The sequence below is a fragment of the Girardinichthys multiradiatus genome, chromosome 9 (assembly GCF_021462225.1).
Source record: "Girardinichthys multiradiatus isolate DD_20200921_A chromosome 9, DD_fGirMul_XY1, whole genome shotgun sequence".
Taxonomy (NCBI): Eukaryota; Metazoa; Chordata; class Actinopteri; order Cyprinodontiformes; family Goodeidae; genus Girardinichthys; species Girardinichthys multiradiatus.
This window is the reverse complement of record NC_061802.1, coordinates 16,168,967-16,192,136: the sequence shown is the minus strand read 5'-3', so window position 1 is coordinate 16,192,136 and position 23,170 is coordinate 16,168,967. Positions and strand designations below refer to the sequence as shown.

The 23,170-nt window shown below is 38.6% G+C and overlaps 1 protein-coding gene across 1 annotated transcript in view; it reads right to left on the bottom strand.

The window, feature by feature from the left end:
• gmds (GDP-mannose 4,6-dehydratase) overlaps window positions 1-23,170 on the bottom strand; it is a 259,333-nt gene that overhangs the window by 49,756 nt on the left and 186,407 nt on the right. The window contains exons 8-9 of the mRNA XM_047375720.1: window positions 9,092-9,210; window positions 8,661-8,757 (exon numbers count right to left, since the gene is read on the bottom strand). Coding sequence (XP_047231676.1) covers window positions 8,661-8,757; window positions 9,092-9,210 — 216 coding nt within the window. The remainder of the gene's footprint in view (window positions 1-8,660; window positions 8,758-9,091; window positions 9,211-23,170) is intronic.

The following is a 23,170-nucleotide window of genomic DNA, read 5'->3' as shown; positions in this document are numbered from 1 at the left end:
AAAAAGCACGGTTATTAAAAGATAAAACTTTGTGTTGTACTTATTATTGTAAGAATATTTAAATTTATCTGCAATAATTTTGCCTTAAACAAAAAAACAACCACCTGTGCAAGCAGGCCAAATTTGAGTAATTTTGAAATGCATTCGTAGGCCACAAAAAAAAAACAAGAGCTCCAATTAAACACTCACTTTCAGACTTCCTCAGCTATGACTGAAATATAGCCTAAAGGATGATTACCTCATCCTTTTGATGGACGTTAGACTAACAAAAGGCTGTGAGAAATTATCCAAACTGAATTTGATCCTGAAAAGATGAAGGAAACCTCTTTAGGTGTGAAGAGACAAAAAATGAGGCAGAGTGTAGGCAGATGTCAAGGTGTCATGTGTGGAGAACATCAACTACTAATGGTACCTGTCTAAAAAAATCCCTACAAGGAAGCATGGTTGTAACAGTCAGATTCTTTAACACAGCTTCTTCGCAGCAGTTACAAACAGAGTTTCAGAGAGGTCTGATCTCAACAATGAAAAAATAATAAAAACTAGGTGAGGCATTTTAACATACAGCACTGTGGACCTGTTGTTTATGCCAAACAAGAGCACAAAAACGGAGCCACCATAGTTGAAGTACATACAGTATAACTATGCATTTGGCCTCAAAAACTGCATACTTCCTGTATGTGAAAACTAGCATTAGCACAATAACACTGACTAACATTGACCACATTTATCAAAAATAAGGAAATTACTATTTTTTCATGTTTTTTTCCTTTGTGGCAACCAATAAGTAGATGTCTACAAGGAAGAGTGTTTTATTTGGTGTTGGAGAGGATCTTACATTAGTATTCCTAGCCAAAATGATTAAAGCACCTTCAGCAGAGTTGCATGCTTCCAGTTGGCTCAGTGGTCACAATTAAAGGAAGGCACACACATCTGCTACACTGAAATAATTGTGTTTCAGCAATCTCAGCTGTCTGTAGGACATGGCTCAAGTGGTTGACTTGTGAAACACAGATGAGCCTCAAAGATGGGCTTGTCTCTGGCTATATCCTGAAACTGTCCTTTAGAAGGCAAAAAATAGCTGATGGATTCAGCATTATTTTAAGGGAGCTTGACAATATCTACTACAACCATGGCCTGCATCTTCCAAATGAAACACTCCAACGGCTGCAATAACGCAAGCGAACGATTTAATGAAAGAGCTAAATCCTAATTCTAAGTTGTGCTGATGGAATAATACCACAACTATAAATGTGAACATGTTTTTATCTATTATGGCGGTAGTTTTAATTTATAGTATACTTATGTATTGTTTGATTATTCTTTGATATCAGAACTTGGATTCTGAAGCAACATATTTCTCAAGCTGACTGCATTCAGGAATTGCTAGCTGTTGTAGTCATTAACACGATTGATCGGTACACTGTAGTAAATAATAATAAAAAGTGCAAATGAACAGTCTATTCCTGCAACTTTCACTATGTTTTATATGCATGACAACCATACTGAATTGGAACTAGAGGTTGATTGGGGAAGTGTAAATTTCAAAGATGGAATACCACTTTCACAGGGTGTCCTGTTTGATTATACGCCTTGAAACCTAGAAATATATACTATCTGCACACATCGGATTGTTAATCAGATTTAGGAATGAACTGATGGGAGGCAATGGCAGATACAGACGGAGTGCATAAAACTTAAACTCCTAAAATATCAACAGATATTTTGTGTTGTACACTACTTCTTCTTGTGTTACCTTGTTTCAGACAGTGACAGAAGTGCAACTGAATAAGCTGAACAAATGGTGGTGGAAAAATCGCGCGCACTGACGAGATAGGGAGGAGAAAAGACGGCTTGAGAGACAACTACCCATTTATCACCAGTCGTCCTGCTCGGCATGAGAGGTTGGACAGAAACCGTGGAGTTGTCACTCAGCCCACAGCAGTTAATGCCCTCCAGTGACACATGAACTATGAGATATGACAGCTAACCTGTATTAGCACAGACAGGCACAAGCGTCGACATGCAGGCACTGACTAAGTGAAACACCCGTACTCACTAAAGCACAGAAAAGAATACAGTTGACATGATCTAAAACTAGGTTTATATCAGTAATTAGACCTTAATAAAATAAAAAGCATCGCTTGGCTTCTCTTTTCATCTAAGCATCTATACCATCTTTCACGTAAAATACCATTATAACAGTCTCAGTAGTCCAGTTTTCATGTGTTGACTTAACAGCTCAAGATATTTTTGCAAGCTTTCCATTGACGTTCATTTTTATTGTCACTTGCATGCCAGGCATATTCTGTGGTCAGCATGTCAAAAATACAACTCCAAGCAATCCACTTGTTGGCAGCTAACCTGCCTTATGCATGCATATGACAATTCTGCACATAAGTAAGTAAGTAAAATTTATTTATAAAGCACTTATCACAGATAAAAATTGTGCTTCACAACAAAAAATCAAAAAATAAAATATAAGTACAACAATATCAAACAGTAGAATATAATATAACATGTTCATTAAAAGCTTGTTTGTATAAAAATGTCTTCAGCTGCTTTTTAAAAGAGTCAATGGAGTCTGTACAGCGTAAAGACAATGGAAGAGAATTCCACAACCTTGGTGCCGCAGCCCCAAAAGCCCGATCCCCACGAGTTTTGAAACGAGTGAACCAACAGTAACCTTTGACCTGATGATCTAAGAGCTCGGGATGAAGAATATGGATTCCACACATCAGAGATATACTGGGGGGCTTGGGCATGTAAGGCCCTAAAGGTTAAAACTAAAATTTTAAAATGAAATCTAAAATTTACTGGCAACCAATTAAGAGAGGCCAAAACTAGAGTGATATGAGATCTTCTATTGGTGCAAGTTAAGAGTCTTGCTGCAGCATTCTGCACAGTTTGAAGGTGATCCAAAGCAGATTTGTTAAAACAAGTAAAAAGACCATTACAATAATCCAAATGGGAAGAGATAAAAGCATGAATAATCATCTCAAGCTCAGCCTTTGACACCAGTAATCTGAGTTTTGAGATATTCCTTAAATGATGAAAACAATTCCGAACCAACTGTTTGGAGTGATGCTCGAGGGACATTGAACTGTCGAAAATGACACCTACATTTCTGAGGCTTGATTGCACAGAAGGGCCTAATTTCCGAAATCATGTGGTCAGGAGCAATAATCAGTGTTTCAGTTTTATCAGTGTTTAACTGGAGGAAGTTGTCGTTTAACCATTGCTTGATTTCTGTCAGGCAATTACTTAAACTGGACAATTTATAAAACTCAGAGGCTTTGAAAGAGCAATATAGCTGGATATCATCAGCATAGAGGTGATAAAAAATATCATTGTAACGTCTTATAATTTGGCCTAGCGGAAATATATAAAGTGAAAAGAGAATTGGACCCAAAACAGATCCCTGAGGTACCCCACAAGACAAAACTGTTGTTTCAGACATCACTTGATTCATATTAACAATAAAAGATCTCTCAGATAAATATGACACGAACCATTCTAAAACAACACCAGTAATCCGGAACAGATCCCTAAGCCTGTTTATCATGATACTGTAATAGTATCAAAAGCAGAGGTGAGATCTAATAAAACCAAAACTATGAACTCTCCAGAGTCTGCTGCCATCAAAATGTCACTATATACTTTAAGTAACGCAGTTTCAGTGGAGTGCAATTTTCAAAAACCAGACTGGAAAGTGTCCATAACATTATTTTCTTCCAAGAAATGGTTAAGTTGTTCTGCTACCGTTTTTTCCAAAATCTTTGACACAAAAGGCAATTTGGATATTGGTCTGTAACTGTTTGGAAGAGATGGGTCCAAATGAGGTTTCATTAAAATTGGCTCAACAACAGCTTGTTTAAAGGAGCTGGGAACTGAGCCAGTTTGAAGAGAAGTATTTATCATCTCCACTATACAGAGGCCAATAGAGTCAAACACACTAATAAACATATTTGATGCAAAAATAAAGCTTTTTTTTTTTTTTTACATATGCCATTTTCTTCTGGATTTGTTTTAGATCTATTTTTTGTCCCAGATCCTGTGCATTAGATAATTGAGAATTACACAAACAAGGTGGACTTTACAAGAAAACAATGAAACATCAGAAATGTGCACAGTTATGGTGCACATGTTATGATTAGTTTCAGGCGACTGAAACTAATCATAAACAATACAGCACAGTATAGAGAGGAGCACCTGATTGGCTTTTTGGCTGCTTACTGGAGCCAAACCACAGAGCAGGTAAAACCCCTGCAGTATGTCTGGGACAAATGGTGGCTCTACAACACCATGACAGTTGGAGCAGTTTGAAAAATTCAAAACAAGTCTGACAACTCACATCGCACATCTTTCACTTCCACGTCTGCAGAAAATGTGGGTGGTTCCATGCTTTCGTGATTTAACTTTAATGCATCATCTCAACTCGCCGCTTCCAAGGTAAAAGACAAACCTGATTTGACCTTTGTAGAAAGTCACAAACCTGTTTATTTAACCTCCTTACAACCACCACTGCTTGCCGACCCCTGTCCCCAGGGTTACTAAGCACAAACACTGACAGGAATAATGATGAATTACACATATTTTAACATGCAGCCTGAGGTGACACTGCGCCTACGCCACACAAACCTTTTTTCACAAACCCTCTACATGGGAACATGTCCAAATCTTCAGAGATTTAAACAGCAAACATGACACTGAAAGCATCTGAGTCAGCTGGAAGCTCAGGACACACATGGCACCCACTCGATGACAGGTATTTCCACTCGAAGTGAGCCACAATAGTGAGGTATGAGCCCAATGTCAGCCGCTTCCTATCTGGGGGTTCAGAGGTTAAACTCTCTTCTGTCTCTTTAACTTCTAGAAATAAGGAGACAATGAGAGTCTACCCGCTATAACTGAACTGTCCTAAGCTTGTCATCTCTTCAAGGCTAACCCTCCGAGTTTCTCTGGTTATACAATCTCCACATAACATCGCAACATTTTTTAAATAATTTCACATTTTAGAGAAAAACTTCATATATTTATTAATGTGGAAAAATTAGGCTACTTTAATAAATATTTAGTTGTTCATTAGCAGATGTTTCCATACTACCTAACTGTTATGTTGCAGATTCCTGTTATCCTTCATCTGTTATTTTTTCACACATGGTTTCACATTATCCTATAACGCCCTCTGATACACAATAATTATTTGTATAAACGTCCTGCTGAACCAAAGCATCTCCAAACCATGACACTTCCACCACCGTGCTTCACTGTTCATATGAGTTTATTTGCCTGGAATGCTAAATTACTTTTATTCAAAACTTCTCTTTTGCTATTGTGTCTAATAATAAAACATTTACACTTATCTGTCCAAAGAACATTATTTCAGAGGTTCTGGTCTCTGTTGTCTCTGGCAAACTTTAGTCTGGGCATCATGTTTTTCTCATAGAGCAAAGGTTTCCTCATTTCACTCCTGTATGTGATTGTACAGGCATGCACTTTCTTATCAGTAGCAGGAGGCTGGTGTAGGTCCCAGGACGACATGTTATGTTTTCTGTTTTCAAGGTTTGCTTGCCTGAACAGCCAGATCTCAGCATGTTGGCAGTGGTTATGTATTTTCTCAACTTGAACACCATTTTCCGTAAAGTGAAATGGCTGATTTCCAATTCTTTTGAGACCTATTTGAATCCGTTACCAGACTGAGAAGCTGCTACAATCTTCTTTCCGAAGGCTTCAGTCAGGTCATTTGATATTACCAGAAGATAACACTTGACAGCTTTCATTACATAGTTCAACATGTGTCAACAATCTACCAAGCAGTACCTACAAATTCCCCATGTTAAAGTCAGATTTATTTGGCTTACCCTTAATCTTCCAAAGATCCATTACTATTAGCTTCAGGTAGTCTGAGATTCACATGTATATTGTTTTAAACCCATCCAATCTCAGAAACATCAAAACTGGATCAACAATACAGGTGATACTGCCAGTAGCCAGACATATCACAAAAACTACACATTAGGTGTCTTGGCTCACAGGTCAGTGTTGACTCAGTCAATTCAAGGTGTAGTCTTCAGTGTGGATTCAGGGTTAAGACCCTGAATGAACGAGCTGACACACACAAAGAATACAGGCACAGGTGTGTAACCAGTGCTGCCATACCCTCAGCAGTCAGTCAGCAGGGCCTCCTTTTAATCCCCTGCTGTCACTCAACTGAATCTCAACCCTAATCTCAGAGGGCCAAACCTCATGGGATGGGGGCTTCTGGCTTTTAACCAAGAGTCTGATGGCTAATCTGAGCCACAACACTCTGGGGTAACCTAATACCATCAGCAGGGGAAAGGTGCAACACCCCCTGTTACACAAGATGACTTCTTCATGCACAACTCCGTCTCTAAGGTACATACAAACCAGCTCCTCACTGATCAGGTTAACCTTTCAACGAAAGTGGCACATTCTGATACACACCCTCACCATTAAAGGGATGTCTTTTAGTTGGCTTTAGTTAATGTGCAGCCTTTCTGAATTTCTTACAGGATACAGACGACATTACTCTTAAAGAGGTTGGCTGGCTCGTTTCCAGTAGTTTAAAAGCATACAATGAGCCGCCTGGAGCTGTCAGCTGCACCCTTTATGGCTGATAAGTATATGCTCTCAAACACAATGACTGGCAATGAGACACAGGTAAAAACAAACAAAAAAAACAACATATGACTCGCAGGATAAGGTCAAGTATCTAGAAGTATATGGGAATATACACTGTTCTATGTAATAAATAAAAACAAAACAATACAGATTTCACAACTTTTTAAGGCAATGTCGTTCTCCGGCACCCACTGCAGCTTTTTACCATGTCTACCTGTTAAATTGTGCATCAGACCTCATTATGGGTCTACAGATGGACATTACAGAACTCCTCCCTGCACCCCAGTGCAATTTACTAACTGGGCAAACAGGTCGGCAGATGATGCATTCAATTTGAGACTGCACTTCATCCTGCACCACCTTGACCACCCAGGGGTGTATGCCAAGAACCTGTTTGTGGACTTCAGCTTGGCCTTCAACACCATCAACCGAGAGATCCTCCACCAGAAGCTCACCGGGCTCACAGTACTGGCCTCCACCTATCAGTGGATCACCGGCTTCCTGACTAACTGGCAACAGCAGGTTCAGCTGGAGCGCGTCCTCTCCTGCACTGTGAAACTCCGGAAGTTTGTAGATGACGCCACTGTCTTTGGTGTGATCCAGGACAATGACAAGTCTGCATACAGATGGGAGGTGGATCGGCTGGTCCACTAGTACAGTCAACCACCTGGAGCTTAACCCACAACATCTCTGCATACCCCACAGATCCTGGACACAAACTGCTTATACTTTTACCATTAGGTCAATGCTACACAGCACTATTTGTAAAAACCAGCTGCCACAGAGAAAGTTTCTTCCCCCAGGCTGTTTCTCTGGTGAACACAATGAACACCTTACAGCCTGAGCAGTCAGCTTCTCTGCTGTATAACAAAGTAAGCACATTGCACTACCACAACCTGCCTTTCTTTTTGTTTTCTAAAGTTTATATATTTATACTTCATGTCTGTACACTGAGTCCTTGAAACCAAAGTCAAATCGCTTGCTTGTGCACACAATCTTGACCAATAAAGCCAATTCCAATTCTAAAGATGATTCTGATCATCAGACATAAACATTGTGGCCAAAACTTGAAGAACTGTAAATTCTTAGAAGTTACTGAAGTTTTGGTTGCAGTAATGAGGTTAAAGGTCAATCATTTTGACATGGGGGCACTACAGCAAGACACAATTAATTTCTAGCTTCCCAAGAAGTGGTTGGCAAGCAGATATTTGTCCAAAATCTTTGTGTTTATTAATATAAGAGGCTAGAAAGACAACACATTGGCAATCACATTATTCATACAGTGAGATTAAAGGCATCTCGTCTCATCTTAACCTGTGTTATTTGTAGGAAACTGCAGACTCCTCTCACTCTGGCATGTGTGATGTGTAATGAGTCAACAGCAAAGATGTCAAAGAAGAATGATATGCCTGACAACACAGCAGTTCGCTAAAGGACACATTTAAACAGAAACGCTGGTTAATTCAAACCAGTTATCAATTCAGGTGATTTATACATCACTTATATATGTCACTGTATCTAAAGCCAAATGAGGTCTTATCTGGGCTCAGATTGGTTGTCATCAAGTATCTTTTTTAACTGCAAATGTTTTACTGGATTTACAAGAATAAATTTTGATGTTTGGAGCTTTTCTAGACTGTGGCATTCACAGTAATATGGCAGGAGTTGGAAAAAATGTGCTGGACCTGTCAATCAGGATACATGTCTTCATTTGCACTAATTTAAACTCTATTATCTTGTTTTATTTTTTGAAAAAAACATGTTTTTATTTATTCTTAACGTTTTTTGAGAGAACCTAAAATGAGTTCATTTAAGGAAAAAAACATGCATCCAGTAATGTAACCATCTTTATGTGGAAAAATGGGTTAAAATTCCTCTACATTAATGTGCCAGACTGATAAATATTTCCCAGGAGTTCCTAATAAATTGGTGTTTGGTTATATAAAACAACATGTTGGGGATTCATTGTTACATATAAAGTACACTAGACACTCAATAACAGAACAAATATGACTTACCACTTCAGTGGGACGGAAGAATTTTGGGTCCACCTTCACGTGAACCACCCCGGTCTCTTTGCAACGGCCAATCTCATTTTCATCCTTTCCCTCCCACCTGGAATATGACAAAATCGAAATGGAGAAGCTTATTTTTTTTTACACATTTCATGTAAATATTTTTTCGTCCTCTATGATATTTGTGAATGGTTTCTTTCTTTGATGTTTTTTAAGTCAAAATGGCACCAATGAAGTATGGCACTATGGCACTATGAACACGAAAACGTCTCTATGATATTTTTGGGGGTTCTAGAAAAAAAGAGCGGTGAAAGAAACTTCCATTTTCAAATTTTATTTATTGAAGTAAAGATAATAATCTCTCTTGGGATGTGATTTTGCACATTATGCCATAGTAAAAGTGGCATTTGTTGTGTTTATGTGTGAACACTCACACAATGGTCTTTCCCACATGTTTGAAGGCCCTCTCCACAAACTCCCTCACGCTATGCACCTCCCCCGTAGCGATGACAAAATCCTCTGGCTTCTCTGTTTGGAGCATCAGCCACATAGCCTGAAAGAGACAGAGACAGAAAGGTCAAACCACAACGACATCATAAAGACAGTTTGGTGCTCCACTCTGGACACGGCCCAGCTCTACTCTGACAGACAGGAAGTGAACCTGCGACCTCTGAGCGGGGCACTTGCTTGTACCTCTTTCCTGACGTCACCAAGGGGACTCATGGGACACAAACTGTGGGAAAGGAGGACAGATCACTCCCACAGGCCCATTGGGCTGCTGCCACACACAAAAATGCACACGTGGTCACGGAAGCTCAAGCATTAAAGGAGAGCTGCACAAATGCAATATTTTTGTCTTGTGACAACATTGTAAAGCTAAAAAAGTGTTACTATATCCAAGTCTCCCAAAATATCCTGTCATATGTGGAGCCACCACCTCAGAACTACGGACCTCTGGTACACCCAACATAAGAGGGAATTCATGAAAGACACAAAGACAGACAGACAGATGCTGATGTTTCTAAAATCAAAGATGGCCACACAAATAGTTGGGAGATGTTCCTAATTGTATTTTGCCTTGAGTACAACAGCATTAAATCCAGTCTTACATCATCAAAAATAATAGTCTATAGCAGTTTATTTCAGTTAATTCTGCAGTCATGGTATAAAAATAAAGTATACCCTCTTTCAGTTCTTGAGTTTAATAGATCAGGAGCTGAAACTGATCTGGTTTTTCCTAGATGCTAATATCATTTAAATGTGACCTCAAGTGCAAAACAAATAACAAAAATCCACACTGTACTTATTTGTTAAACTAAAAGGAACCCAAAATGGAAAAGTGCAGTAGGAATGTAGCAGGTAGTTGCCAATAAAATGCACTCAGTCATCGGATCATCATGAGTGTGATCACCTCCAGTAAAGTAAGAGTGTTGGCTCATTGAAGGTCTGTAACATACTGTACATGTGTGTTAATTCAATGCCAATATGGAAAGACAAAAGCAATTAATTTAGAAAGAGCAACTATGGCTACCTATCCGTTTGGGAATTGTTAGAAGGACTTTTCCAAATAATATGATGACCATTATTCTGCAGAGACAAAGATTGTTTTCCAGTGGAAAACATTGTAGACATTTGTCAATCCTCCCAGGAGAGGACATTCCAGCAAATGTACTCCGAGGTCAGAGTGCATAATGCTCGCATAAGACAATGTTGTTTGGAAAGATGAAACCAGAGTAGAGAATAGTTTAGAGAAAACCAAATAAAGCGTATCAACCCAAATGCTTTAGAGCACGATGGAGGAGGGCTGATAATTTGGGCTTGTTTTGCAGCCAGAGCACTCAGGTACCTTGCAGTCATTGAGTTGAACATGAACTCCTCTGTATATCTAAGTAATCTAGAGTCAAAGGTGAGGCCATCTGTCTGCGACCTGAAGCTTGGCGCAAACTAGGTCATCCACAGGACAATGATCCCAAACAAAGACAGAATAACTGAAAAAAGAATCATGGAGTTGGAAGGGCTGGGTCATTGCCCAGGCCTAAACTTCTATTTACTCTGGTGGGACATTAAGAGAGCTGTGCAGAAAAAAAGCATCTATAAACCTCGATAAACTGAAGTAATGCTGAAAAGAAGAGTGTGCTAACAGTCCTCCACAACGATGTGAGAGACTGATAAAGTCAGTCAAATAATGACCACTGAAACATATTGCTGCAAAAAGGTTGACAACTGTGGTGACTTACATGATTTACCCAATTATGTTACACAAAGCATTACCCTTTCATATAACAACTATGAAATCTCAGTCAGTGAGAGAAAGATTAATTTGTGCAGCATATAGGTTTTTTGTGTTTTACCTTCAACAGGCCATGTTATGCTGTTTGTGATCATAAATATATAACAGAGTATCTTAAAGCTAAATCAAAAATAGTACATAACTAGAATCTGGGCACATGTTAATGTATATAACCATTAAATAAGACGGTCCTCATGCATGTCTGTTGTCACAGAACTTTGAAGTTCCATAGACAGGCACAGGCCAATTAGTGGTTCAGTATGATTTTTTTTAACAGTTTTAACAATTAACCTAGGAAATTAGTAAAATTTTTACATACTTCACTACATATATCTAGTAGGCTACTTAAGAAATAATAACAATATTCTTATGCCTTTACAATCATTTCTAATAAATTAGAATATGCATTCTGCTGAGGCTCATTTATCAGATTAATAGTAAAGTTTGAAAACAACAACCATTAGGAAGGTATTAAATATACTTTTTGTAAAGCCAACATTCTGGTATTAATTATTATTCCTTTTATTTGTCTGAAATTATATTCTAATCTTAAATATCCTGTTTTCATTAGTTGTAAGCGGAAAATGATCCTAATTAATAGAAATATGGGCTTGAAAACATGACTTTGTGGTGTAATTAGTCTACATAATGTGTTTCTCTTAGTTGACCTTTTAATAGCATTCTAACCTAATTAATTTTACTGTAAATTAGGACAAAACCACCAAAAAAAAAAAAACTTAATGATAATTCTCTTATGTTCTTTAGCCTTTTTATTTATATTTGCATTGTCAAAAGTAATACAGAGCATGTAAACAATTTCCATTAAACTCAAACATATACAATGAATTTAGTAAATAGAAACCACTGATTTGTGCCCCAGTCCGATTCCCCAATGGTTGGCTCAAACACAAATGTTAAATGTATACTAGGACAAAAATGTTAAATGATACACCCTACACTGTCCCTTTCAACCACTAATTATGTTGGGCAAAGTATTTAAGTGTTATTTTCCCGCATAGCCAGAGTGTGTTTACGCTTCTCTCCCCTATTGGCTTAGCCTTCAGTTAAACATTTTTCTCAGAAAATTGAGGAAAATGAGGGCTTATGCGCAACATAGCTACAAGTTCCCAAAGTTTTTGAACAGAAATTAAGAAGCAGAACTTATTTGGTGGAAAAGCTGTCCCACAGGAGGTTTATCAACTTTATGTACTCCACTAGCATCAATAGCTTGCATTAGAATCTGAATATGTGTGCATATGGTTGCCACATCAGGATGCTTTATGAGGTGAAACAGAAGCTGTCAGCCTCGCTCAGAGTGTTCAGCAGATGCCATCTCATCTCTGCAGCTATATTCGTTAATGCTTCTTTCAATGATATAAGAAAATTCAAACTGTTGAGACACCAAAAACTCCTCAATTTCAAAGTGAAACACAATTTATGTGATTAAATAGTACCTCTCAAAGGAATTTATAAAATAAGATACTGTCTATGAATTCTTGGGGTTATCATATGTAAAATGGATGACTTTGTTTCTGACATTGTTTGTCTCCATGCAAAACTCTGGAACTCATTCTTTACATTTTTCTTCCTTTTCTATATTTTTTTAAAGTAATCTTGATCAATAATTCTTCAGGCTGTCTGAATGTATGTATGTTATGGTACTGCAGAACTATATCAAGAACTGTATGTACTAATTGTTTTATTGGATAAGCACATGGAATGCAAGCTCACACAAACACACACGAGCGGTGATGGAATCAACTTCCTCAGGGAGGCGAGGCCTTCCTATCTGAGGATCGTTCAGGGTCATCTCAGCGCTCAGCACTGATGACTCCCCGGAGCCTGACCTCTGACCTCTCACTCCTTGGCTCCTGATGAACAAAACAGATTTTCTCACACTGTGACACAGGCAAAATATGTCACCTAAATGTTTGAGCAACTGAGCAACAAACCAACCACAGCATGTTCCACAATAACAGTAAGATCCTCCAGCAGAAAGTACTGTTAGCTCAGTGATCCTGTGTTTAGCTGTGTCTCATTCATAAATGAAGCGATCGCCCCATATAAAGAGACTATTAGTCCTCCATCCAGGGTTTGATTGCAGACTTTGAGAAATGTGCTGCTTGTCTTCCTCCTTCCCTCTCTGTGTCCTGTCTAATTCCTGTTAGTAAATGCCAAACGTGTTACAAAAGCACATAAACTGAGTGCGTACTCTCTGTTTTTAATTCCCATAGAAAGTACATGGACGTTTAACTGTGTTGAACCGTCTGTCTATTCTGGATAACAATATTAACAGAGTAATGGTGCCAGATAGCCCTTCAACTCTTTGGTTTTCTCTCACAGTCCTTCTGTGTTTATTCTCCATCTTTTTCATGTCGTCTCAGGCTCCTCCTTATCACAGCAGAAGTTTCTTCCTTATAAAATAGAGACATTTCCTCCTTACTTTCTCATTATGTAAACACATCATATTGAATTGCATAAATCATTTGATAAACTTTAGATTTATATTGTAAAAGTGGCACACAAATGTCATCCAAAAGCTGTATTACAGATGTTAAATCTGGTCTGAAGATTTCCATCTGCTGTTTTGAAATGTTTCAGCTTTTCTGTGTTCTGTGTGAACAGAATTAATTATCACTGGAAATTGTAAAACATCAAACACTGACATCTACACTGTAATGCTGTTTTGATCATCTGACTGGCTGATTATTTGAACTTGTAATGAAGCAAGCTCTTTCCTTCTCCCTTTCCTGCAAAGCGCTCTGATGGATGTGTAGCCCGCAGTAAACTGGATGGTCGTGATGATGGGAGCCGGGAACGCGGCTCCGTTTCTCCTGCAGCCAGAGAAAATGTTTACGCCAGGAGCTGAGTGATATGGCCTCCGCTGATTTCTAACCAGGAAATGTAATAAATAATAAGATGTGTATTTTTATTGTAGAGGGAAATAAAGTGAAATACGTGCAGACCAATTTATACTTTAAATCTTCTCGGAGCTTTGTAATTCTTTGTAATCCCACCTTTCTAATTTTTTAGGCTCCCAACTTTACCCCAACCTCTTTTCCACGTTTCCATCACTGCTGTCCACGTTCTCAGGGGCTCACGAGATTGTGCTGCTTCATTAGCTATCTGATAAACAGCTCAGAGCTTCAGCCCCTCACAACGAACCCATACCTTCCTGTTCACATGGCCACAGGATGACCCTACCACCACCATCACACACCCCACACTGGAAACGGACCCCGATTACAAATCCCCTTTACCTGAATTATACTTTGAAACATACAAAAGGGAAAAAATCAGAGACCAGGGTTCAAATGCTGGAAATTTTAATGCATATTTTAAAATGTGCATTTTGGTTCAGTTTTTTGTCACCATATGTATCAGCTTGAATTCCAAAGAAGAAAACAATGAAGTTTGATTTTTGCTAAACCTGTTCAACAAACCACTGTGCCAAGTTAGATATTGTTATATTAACTTACATTAAAAACAAAACGTATGCCATCTTATGAAACTGAAACAAAATCTACAGAGAGAATCTAGGACTGGAGTATCAACAGAGATCGTGCAAATGTCTAATAATCCAACCTTGTCAAAGGCTGCAGACCAGGACAAAATTGTATAGGAAAAAAGGAGGTTTGGCAAAGTATTACCAAAAGGGGTGACATCCCCTATCTACACATTTTAACACAATCTCATACTTGCTGCCAAACCGCTCAACCTGAGCTGTCCTGATATAAACCTGCCACTTCATCACACCATATATTTACTCATTTAATTTTGGAATAATTATCATATTATTATTATTTAATCTGTATGCAAAATACACATTAAGACAAGATGCTTAAGATGTCAATTTGCAAGCTTAAAAATAAATTTACTTATAAAGGAATACGTTTCTTTGGAAAACACCTTCTGGTTGGCATACATCACGTGTACTGGTTCAAATATTAATTATACCCTATCAAATTAAAACACTGTAGAAACTTGGACAAGACATAGTGTGCCATAAACAGCTGTAAATAAAAAAAACAGTCTTTATTTGAGGGAATATGGTAAAAAAAAAAAAGACCTCTCAGGTAATGAAGACTTTACTGCTGTATGGAGCACAGCTCAGAATTGTGTGAATTTGAATGTTTCTAAAAATGGCATAACTATAAAAACAGCCAAACAACTTTTGTACATACAAAAACAGTAAGCAAAAGCAGTGTAAACATTATGTAAAAAAAAACCTAAACTGAAATTTGAAAAAGTTAAACTTATTTGAAAAACAAAAATAAAGAACAGCCATGCTTTACATCCAAAAGCTCAGCAAATTCTGATATTACCACTAAATTAACAAACAGATTTACCATGAAGTAGCTGAAATGTCCTTTTTTGTCTATTTGTGTATGATACTAAATCCTTGCCAGATCCCCAGTCAGAGAGAGCAGACACTGCACAACTAAAGGTTGCGGGAAAATCCCTGGTACAAACCAAAGGCACCCAGCGAACTGGAAATACACTTGAATAGGTCATAAAGAGCAATCTCAACACTATAATTCCACAGGCAGAAGAAGCAGACAGACATGTAGTGACAGAGGGGAACAGAAAGGTTATAGTTTATGAAATGTAATTACAGAATAACAGATCTTTGGATATGAGTGTTGAACCTGGGAGTCCTCAGCCTAAAACCAAATCCAACCACAGCTAAGGAAAATGAATTATCAGACCTCCATCCTCTGTGGTCAAATGACCCCTTAGTCCTCTCTTCTCCCCCCTCTATGGCTCACTCCCAGCCTTCTCGACTCTCGCAGCTCCTCAGTCTTCTCTCTCGCTGCTTGACTCCAGCTGACATGTGGAATTGCTCACAGTAAACGCTTAATAGAGTTGCTATTATGGCTGCAGAAAGCCATCAGGCCCAATCACAGCCTGCTAATGCCATTAACCCCAGGGTTTCACACACAGGTATCCACATGTGGCCAAATGCACAAAACACATGCACACAGCTTCTACTTAAACACACATGCTGTGTCAAGGAAAACACCAAAGAAATACAGTACCTTGCAAAAATATTGATACCCTTTGAACCTTTTGACAATTTGTCACATTACAACCACAAACTTCAATATATTTTATTGCTACTCTATGTGAAAGTCCATCACAAAGAAGCATTAAATTGTAAAGTGAAAGAAAAACTACACACTTTCAAAATGTTTTAGAAATAATCATCTGTATTCATTGACATTTAAACCAACACTTTTAAATAAACTCCAGTGCAAGCAAGTGTCTTCAGAAGTAGTGGTCAGCACAAAATCCCAAGTTTTGAACCTTTAACAGGTCCTGTTCTGTTTGTCATACAATAGCCAAGCAAGGAGAATATTATTCAGAAAAGCAGACAGGAGGCAAATGGTAACTCTGGAGGAGCAGCAGGGATCCAAAGCTTAGGTAGAAGGCTCTGTCGACAAATAATAAAACACCCACAAATCAACCTTCATAGAAATTAGGCAATAAAAAAACCATTGTTGAACAAAAACCTTATTAAGTCCAGTTTAAATATTTTTGCCACAAGTAAGGCAGAGGACACTGCAAATGTTGAAGAACATGTTCTAGTCAGCTATGTGTATGAAAAACTAATACTGAACACAACCATGAACACCCAGTCCCCCTGTTAAACCTGGTGGTGGCAGCATTGTGGTTTGGCGATGCCTTTTTTCAGCTGCTACAGGGAAGCTAAAGACAATTAAAGGAAATATGGGACCTGTTAGATGGTGCTAAAGACTAGAGATCGGGGTTCACCTTCCACCATCAACCTGGACATAAATTAATGAATAAAATGGAACGGTCAAAGCGTATTCATGTTCGAAAGGCCCAAAGTCCAGACCTAAATCAAACTGAGGGGTAAGACTCTCCATACAATCTGGCTGAGATTGATTTCTTTTGCATAGAAGAATGGGCAGCAATGTATATATTTCAATCTGCAGAGCCGGTAGAGATGTACTCCAAAAGACTTGCAGCTGCAATTGCAACAACAAGTGGTCTACAAAATACTGACTCAGTAAGGTTGCATGTAAATGTCCAGTACACTTTTTAGATTGTTATTCATAAATTGTGAAAACCATACATACTTCTTTGTCTTGTCTTATTATTTAAAATCCCAACAAAATACACAAAAGTGTGTGTTTTCAAGGAGGTTCAAACGTAAATGTTGAACAGGTGCGAAAACCTTTGCCTGTTAAAAAAAAGCACAGCCCTTGACTGTGGAACATTGTGTGTGTGAGGTTTACATTGCAGACTTTTCCAGATCATTTGTAGCTTTAGACGTTCTCAGCTCGGTTTCATAGCATGACTGCAGGGCTGCCAAACAACAATGTTAAAACCAGAAAAATAAGTTGAAAAATGATCTTATTTTGCTATGGACCAGATCTGTGTCTGCTACCATTCAAGAAGCAGACAGAGCTCCAGTCTGCCCGCCCAACCTCTTAGCACTGATAACGAGATTAATGACCTGCACTCACGGCTGTGATATGAGACATACACGTGGATCTCCACCGACGTGCACTTTAACAAGAAAAACAAATACAACATCACATTTAAGGCGAAACAAGGTCGTCGTCGTGTGACGTCATGAGGCGCTCTTATCGACTGCTCTTTTCAGGCAGACATTCATCATATGCCACAACTTTCCAGATACTCTGGCAATCATCTGCAGCCATCTTGCACTGGGATTAGGCAAACAGTATTGAAATTACAACTTTAAAATGGCCTAAGGCTCCATAGCAGACTGATGTCAGATAACTTCGTCCTACAGTGGATGTTTATATATGACTAAGTCGTAGGCTTTTAATGCAACATTAATTTGCATCACACAAACTAATAAAATGCCAGAGACCATGCAATACTGACTCAGAATTATTGGTCACTGATGTCTACCTTGAATACAGCTGATGTTAGTTTTGGGCCATAGTCCTGGGAAAAGTTAAGTAAAGCTTGCAGAATCACCTTTAGCAGCAGTAACTTGAACTAGTAATTTTCTGTATGACTTATCAGTTTTGGCTTGCTGTGCTTGATACATCACTTCACTGCTTATATGACCCAGTATGTGCCAAGCTTCAGCTGTCGGACAGATGGGATCACATTTGACTTTAGAAGGCTGCAAGGTGCCCAACTTCTGTGGCCACAAAACAAGCTCAAATCATCACTCCTTCCACCACCATGGTTGACAGTGGGTATGAGATGTTTATGCTGATGAGCTGGGTTTGACTTTCTCCACACATGGTGCTGTGAATTGTGGCCAAACATCTCTACTTTGGTCTCATCCCTCCAAAGGACTTCGTTCCAAAGTCTTGTGGTTCAATCAGATGTACCTTTGCAAACCTAAGTCATGCTGCTATATTCTTTCACTGTATGTCTTTCACCTGGCAATCTTTTTAAGCATAAAAACATCACATTATGCTTTTTCAGCCGTAGCTCCTAGGCTCTGTAACAATCACCCTCTTTCTGTGAGGTCTGCTGGAACTTTAAATTATTCTAAATATATATTAAAAACTCCTCGTTTCAAACAAGCTTTTAATACCAGAGAGCACGACCATTAAGCCAGTCCTTGTTTCTTATATGAGTTTTATTGCTGATTGTATTGCTTTTATTGTCAACCTATTATTTTATCGGTTATGCTGTTACTATTTTGTTATTTTTATCTTCTATTTTTTAATTCACCCCGTACAGGACTTCCGTTGCCGTTTTGGTTTGTAAAGCGCTTTATAAATAAATGAAATAATAATAATGACTAACTACGGTCAAACGTATCTTCCATTGTTTTTCCCTTTTCACACCTAAATGTTTCAGATCACCAAATTAATGTTTATATCTGATAAAGATGACCTGAATAATGCAGGGGAAAAAAGCTACCCAAACCAACCTGGCCATAACTGAAAACGTTACTCTCCCCAAACATAATAATTGGTTGTGCCACCCTTGTTGGCAACTGCTGCCATCATGCATTTGCAATAATTGGTCATCATGTTTTTTTTCTTTTCGTTTTGAGAAATGTGTTGGTAGTATACGTTTGTTCCATAATTTGTAGCTCTGTCTCAGCATTTCAGGTGTTATTATGCTCTGACAAAACTACAAACCATATCATGCAGGCAAGCAATAAGCTTTCCTCTTTCTTTGTGAATTGTCTTAATCTAACCACAATGGAGGATTTTAGGACAATAAAAAAACTGTTAAAAGTCACACTACTGGATATCAATTTGATTTAATCCCGTACTTCGACTAGACCACTCTGAAGCCCTAGTTTTTTTTCCGAGCCACATAGCGATGGACGTACTGGTGTTCTTTGGATCAGAGAAGGTCCTAAATTTAATAATCACAAGTTTAGGGCTTAAAAAGCTTTAAGTACGGTCAGATTTTCCATACCAGATATAACATTACATTTAATTATGCTCAAAATTGGTAATATGTTGTTTTGTTTAATTGCCTAACCAAGAAATGAAAAACATTGTTCTGGTCTTGAGTATTAAGGCAAAACATGGTGCCTGTTGAATAATCAAATAGGAAAAAAAATAAATAAATCACTTATTACAGCAACTACAAATTTTGTTTTCAAAAAGTATCTTCAATAACTCTTAAAAAAAAAAAACCTTTGTGAAGAAAAATGTTGTCGAAATTCTGTTTAATACAATGAATAAATAACCACTTACTAAAAAGTCACAACTGATAAAGAACAAATTCAGTAAATAATATAAAACCCAATAAATCAACACAAAGGTATCAAAAGATGAGACATTATTTGGACTGATGGCAATGCAAAAGGTAGGCACGGCGCTGGTGGTGTAGGGGTTAAGCGCGCGACCACATATAGAGGCTAAAGTCCTCGATGCGGCCGACCCTTGTGTTCGAGACTTGGCGATCTTTGCCGAATGTCTCCACCTCCCTTTGCCCCTCTTTACTGTCTGCCTGCTGTCGAAAAAAAAGAAAAATAAAGGCCTCTAGTGCCAAAAAAGAAATATCTCAAGCAATGCACAAGGTGTACCCTGCCTCTCGCCCAATTACCATAGGAAAACAAGGTAATGGTATCTGCTTAAATTAATTAAACATAAGAGCTCATAACTTCCAATGAGTATTTGCAGACATCCAGGCCCTGTCCAATCTAAGAGGGATATGTTGGAAAACAAATTTTAATCTGTGTTTGCACCTTTTGGCAACATGCAAGTAGAGATTTGTTGAAAAACCTCTGTTACTCTGTGTATGAGTCGACTACAGGTCCTTCTCAAAATATTAGCATATTGTGATAAAGTTCATTATTTTCCATAATGTCATGATGAAAATTTAACATTCATATATTTTAGATTCATTGCACACTAACTGAAATATTTCAGGTCTTTTATTGTCTTAATACGGATGATTTTGGCATACAGCTCATGAAAACTCAAAATTCCTATCTCACAAAATTAGCATATTTCATCCGACCAATAAAAGAAAAGTATTTTTAATACAAAAAACGTCTACCTTCAAATAATCAAGTACAGTTATGCACTCAATACTTGGTCGGGAATCCTTTGGCAGAAATGACTGCTTCAATGCGGCGTGGCATGGAGGCAATCAGCCTGTGGCACTGCTAAGGTCTTATGGAGGCCCAGGATGCTTCGATAGCAGCCTTTAGCTCATCCAGAGTGTTGGGTCTTGAGTCTCTCAACGTTCTCTTCACAATATCCCACAGATTCTCTATGGGGTTCAGGTCAGGAGAGTTGGCAGGCCAATTGAGCACAGTGATACCATGGTCAGTAAACCATTTACCAGTGGTTTTGGCACTGTGAGCAGGTGTCAGGTCATGCTGAAAAATGAAATCTTCATCTCCATAAAGCTTTTCAGCAGATGGAAGCATGAAGTGCTCCAAAATCTCCTGATAGCTAGCTGCATTGACCCTGCCCTTGATAAAACACAGTGGACCAACACCAGCAGCTGACACGGCACCCCAGACCATCACTGACTGTGGGTACTTGACACTGGACGTCTGGCATTTTGGCATTTCCTTCTCCCCAGTCTTCCTCCAGACTCTGGCACCTTGATTTCCGAATGACATGCAGAATTTGCTTTCATCCGAAAAAAGTACTTTGGACCACTGAGCAACAGTCCAGTGCTGCTTCTCTGTAGCCCAGGTCAGGTGCTTCTGCCGCTGTTTCTGGTTCAAAAGTGGCTTGACCTGGGGAATGCGGCACCTGTAGCCCATTTCCTGCACACGCCTGTGCACGGTGGCTCTGGATGTTTCTATTCCAGACTCAGTCCACTGCTTCCGCAGGTCCCCCAAGGTCTGGAATTGGCCCTTCTCCACAATCTTCCTCAGGGTCCGGTCAACTCTTCTCGTTGTGCAGCGTTTTCTGCCACACTTTTTCCTTCCCACAGACTTCCCACTGAGGTGCCTTGATACAGCACTCTGGGAACAGCCTATTTGTTCAGAAATGTCTTTCTGTGTCTTACCCTCTTGCTTGAGGGTGTCAATGGTGGCCTTCTGGACAGCAGTCAGGTCGGCAGTCTTACCCATAATTGGGGTTTTGAGTGATGAACCAGGCTGGGAGTTTTAAAGGCCTCAGGAATCTTTTGCAGGTGTTTAGAGTTAACTCGTTGATTTGGATGATTAGGTTCATAGCTCGTTTAGAGACCCTTTTAATGATATGCTAATTTTGTGAGATAGGAATTTTGGGTTTTCATGAGCTGTATGCCAAAATCATCCGTATTAAGACATTAAAAGACCTGAAATATTTCAGTTAGTGTGCAATGAATCTAAAATATATGAATGTTAAATTTTCATCATGACATTATGGAAAATAATGAACTTTATCACAATATGCTAATATTTTGAGAAGGACCTGTATAGATACAGAATGAAAAGAATGATGCGGCACCCTACTTTGCGCATGTAAAATTCAGGAAAATATATTCTGTCAACATAAAACCCTTAACAATTATTGGTCCACCATTATCTTTTAAAGTCATCTTAGGCAAGTTCTTTAGGATTTAGTTATCCTTTCTCTCGTTGTCGGTCAAGAAACTGATCTTAAGTCAAGAAATTCAGGGTGAAGAGTGCTGACTCATGAAACAGAAAAATAACTACAAAAATAAATTATATTTTAGGCACTTTGCTGCCAACAGTATAACAAAGATAATTTGTTTCTTATTCTTCAGCTGAACGTGTAAAAATGCCTTGGCATATTATCAATAATCGATTGACGGATGGTGCATCTTTTTAGATCTTGTGTCAAGTCTTTACTGGACTCTTTCTGTTGCTTAAAGATATGTCTTTCAGATACTGATCAATTGCTGCAGATAATCCTTTAGGCCTAAATGATTTTCTTTTGGTCATCCATTTTAGCAATTTTTGAGTAAATCATGCAAAATATGCTTTCGTAGTCAAGTAAAGGACTAAAATGTAATGAAAAAGGGAAAATAAAATCTGTGAAAGACCTTAATAAATTCTGGAAAACGTTTGATTAAAACCATTTTAAACATCTAAACAATGTTTGACTCCTTGTAAGCAAAATATCAAGAAGTCTTGCTTGTGTTATAATCTTTGTACAGTGCTGTATTTCTTTTCACTTCATCCTTCTCTGGATGCGCCCTGTTTTTTGTTAAACCTCCAGATTTCTTTTGGTATCTGCTTCCCACAAACCTAAGGGAATGAGCAAAAGCTAGAGGTGGATCTAACAGAAACTTGAACCGCTACTCTACCGGCCAAACACAGAAGAACCAAATCAAACAAGCTTAGAGCAGGGCTGGCTAAATGAGGTACATCTGTAGCAGACTAGGCCAAATAAGCCCAAACTCTAGAACCTTCCAACCAATTTCTGAGTAAATTCACGTAAGAACCTCAATCATTTAATAATTATGCACTATATTTGCACGCACGCACGCACACACACACACACACACACACACACACACACACACACACACACACACACACACACACACACACACACACACACACACACACACAAACTAACATGTTAACCATCTAACTTTCCCAGGCTCCACCTCAGGGAGAGAACATCATCCAAATTGCTGCTTCGGAGCTGTGATTTTTAGCAGAATGTTTTTTTTTTTCTAGTTTGTAACCCAGACAGCTATTTTTAGAGATGGCTGAAATTACTAACCTCCCCTATATCCCCCATCTTCCAAACACACATTCCCCTCCTCCACTCATTCTTAACTCAGCTTTCCCTTGTTACATTTTTACCAAAAAAGTCTG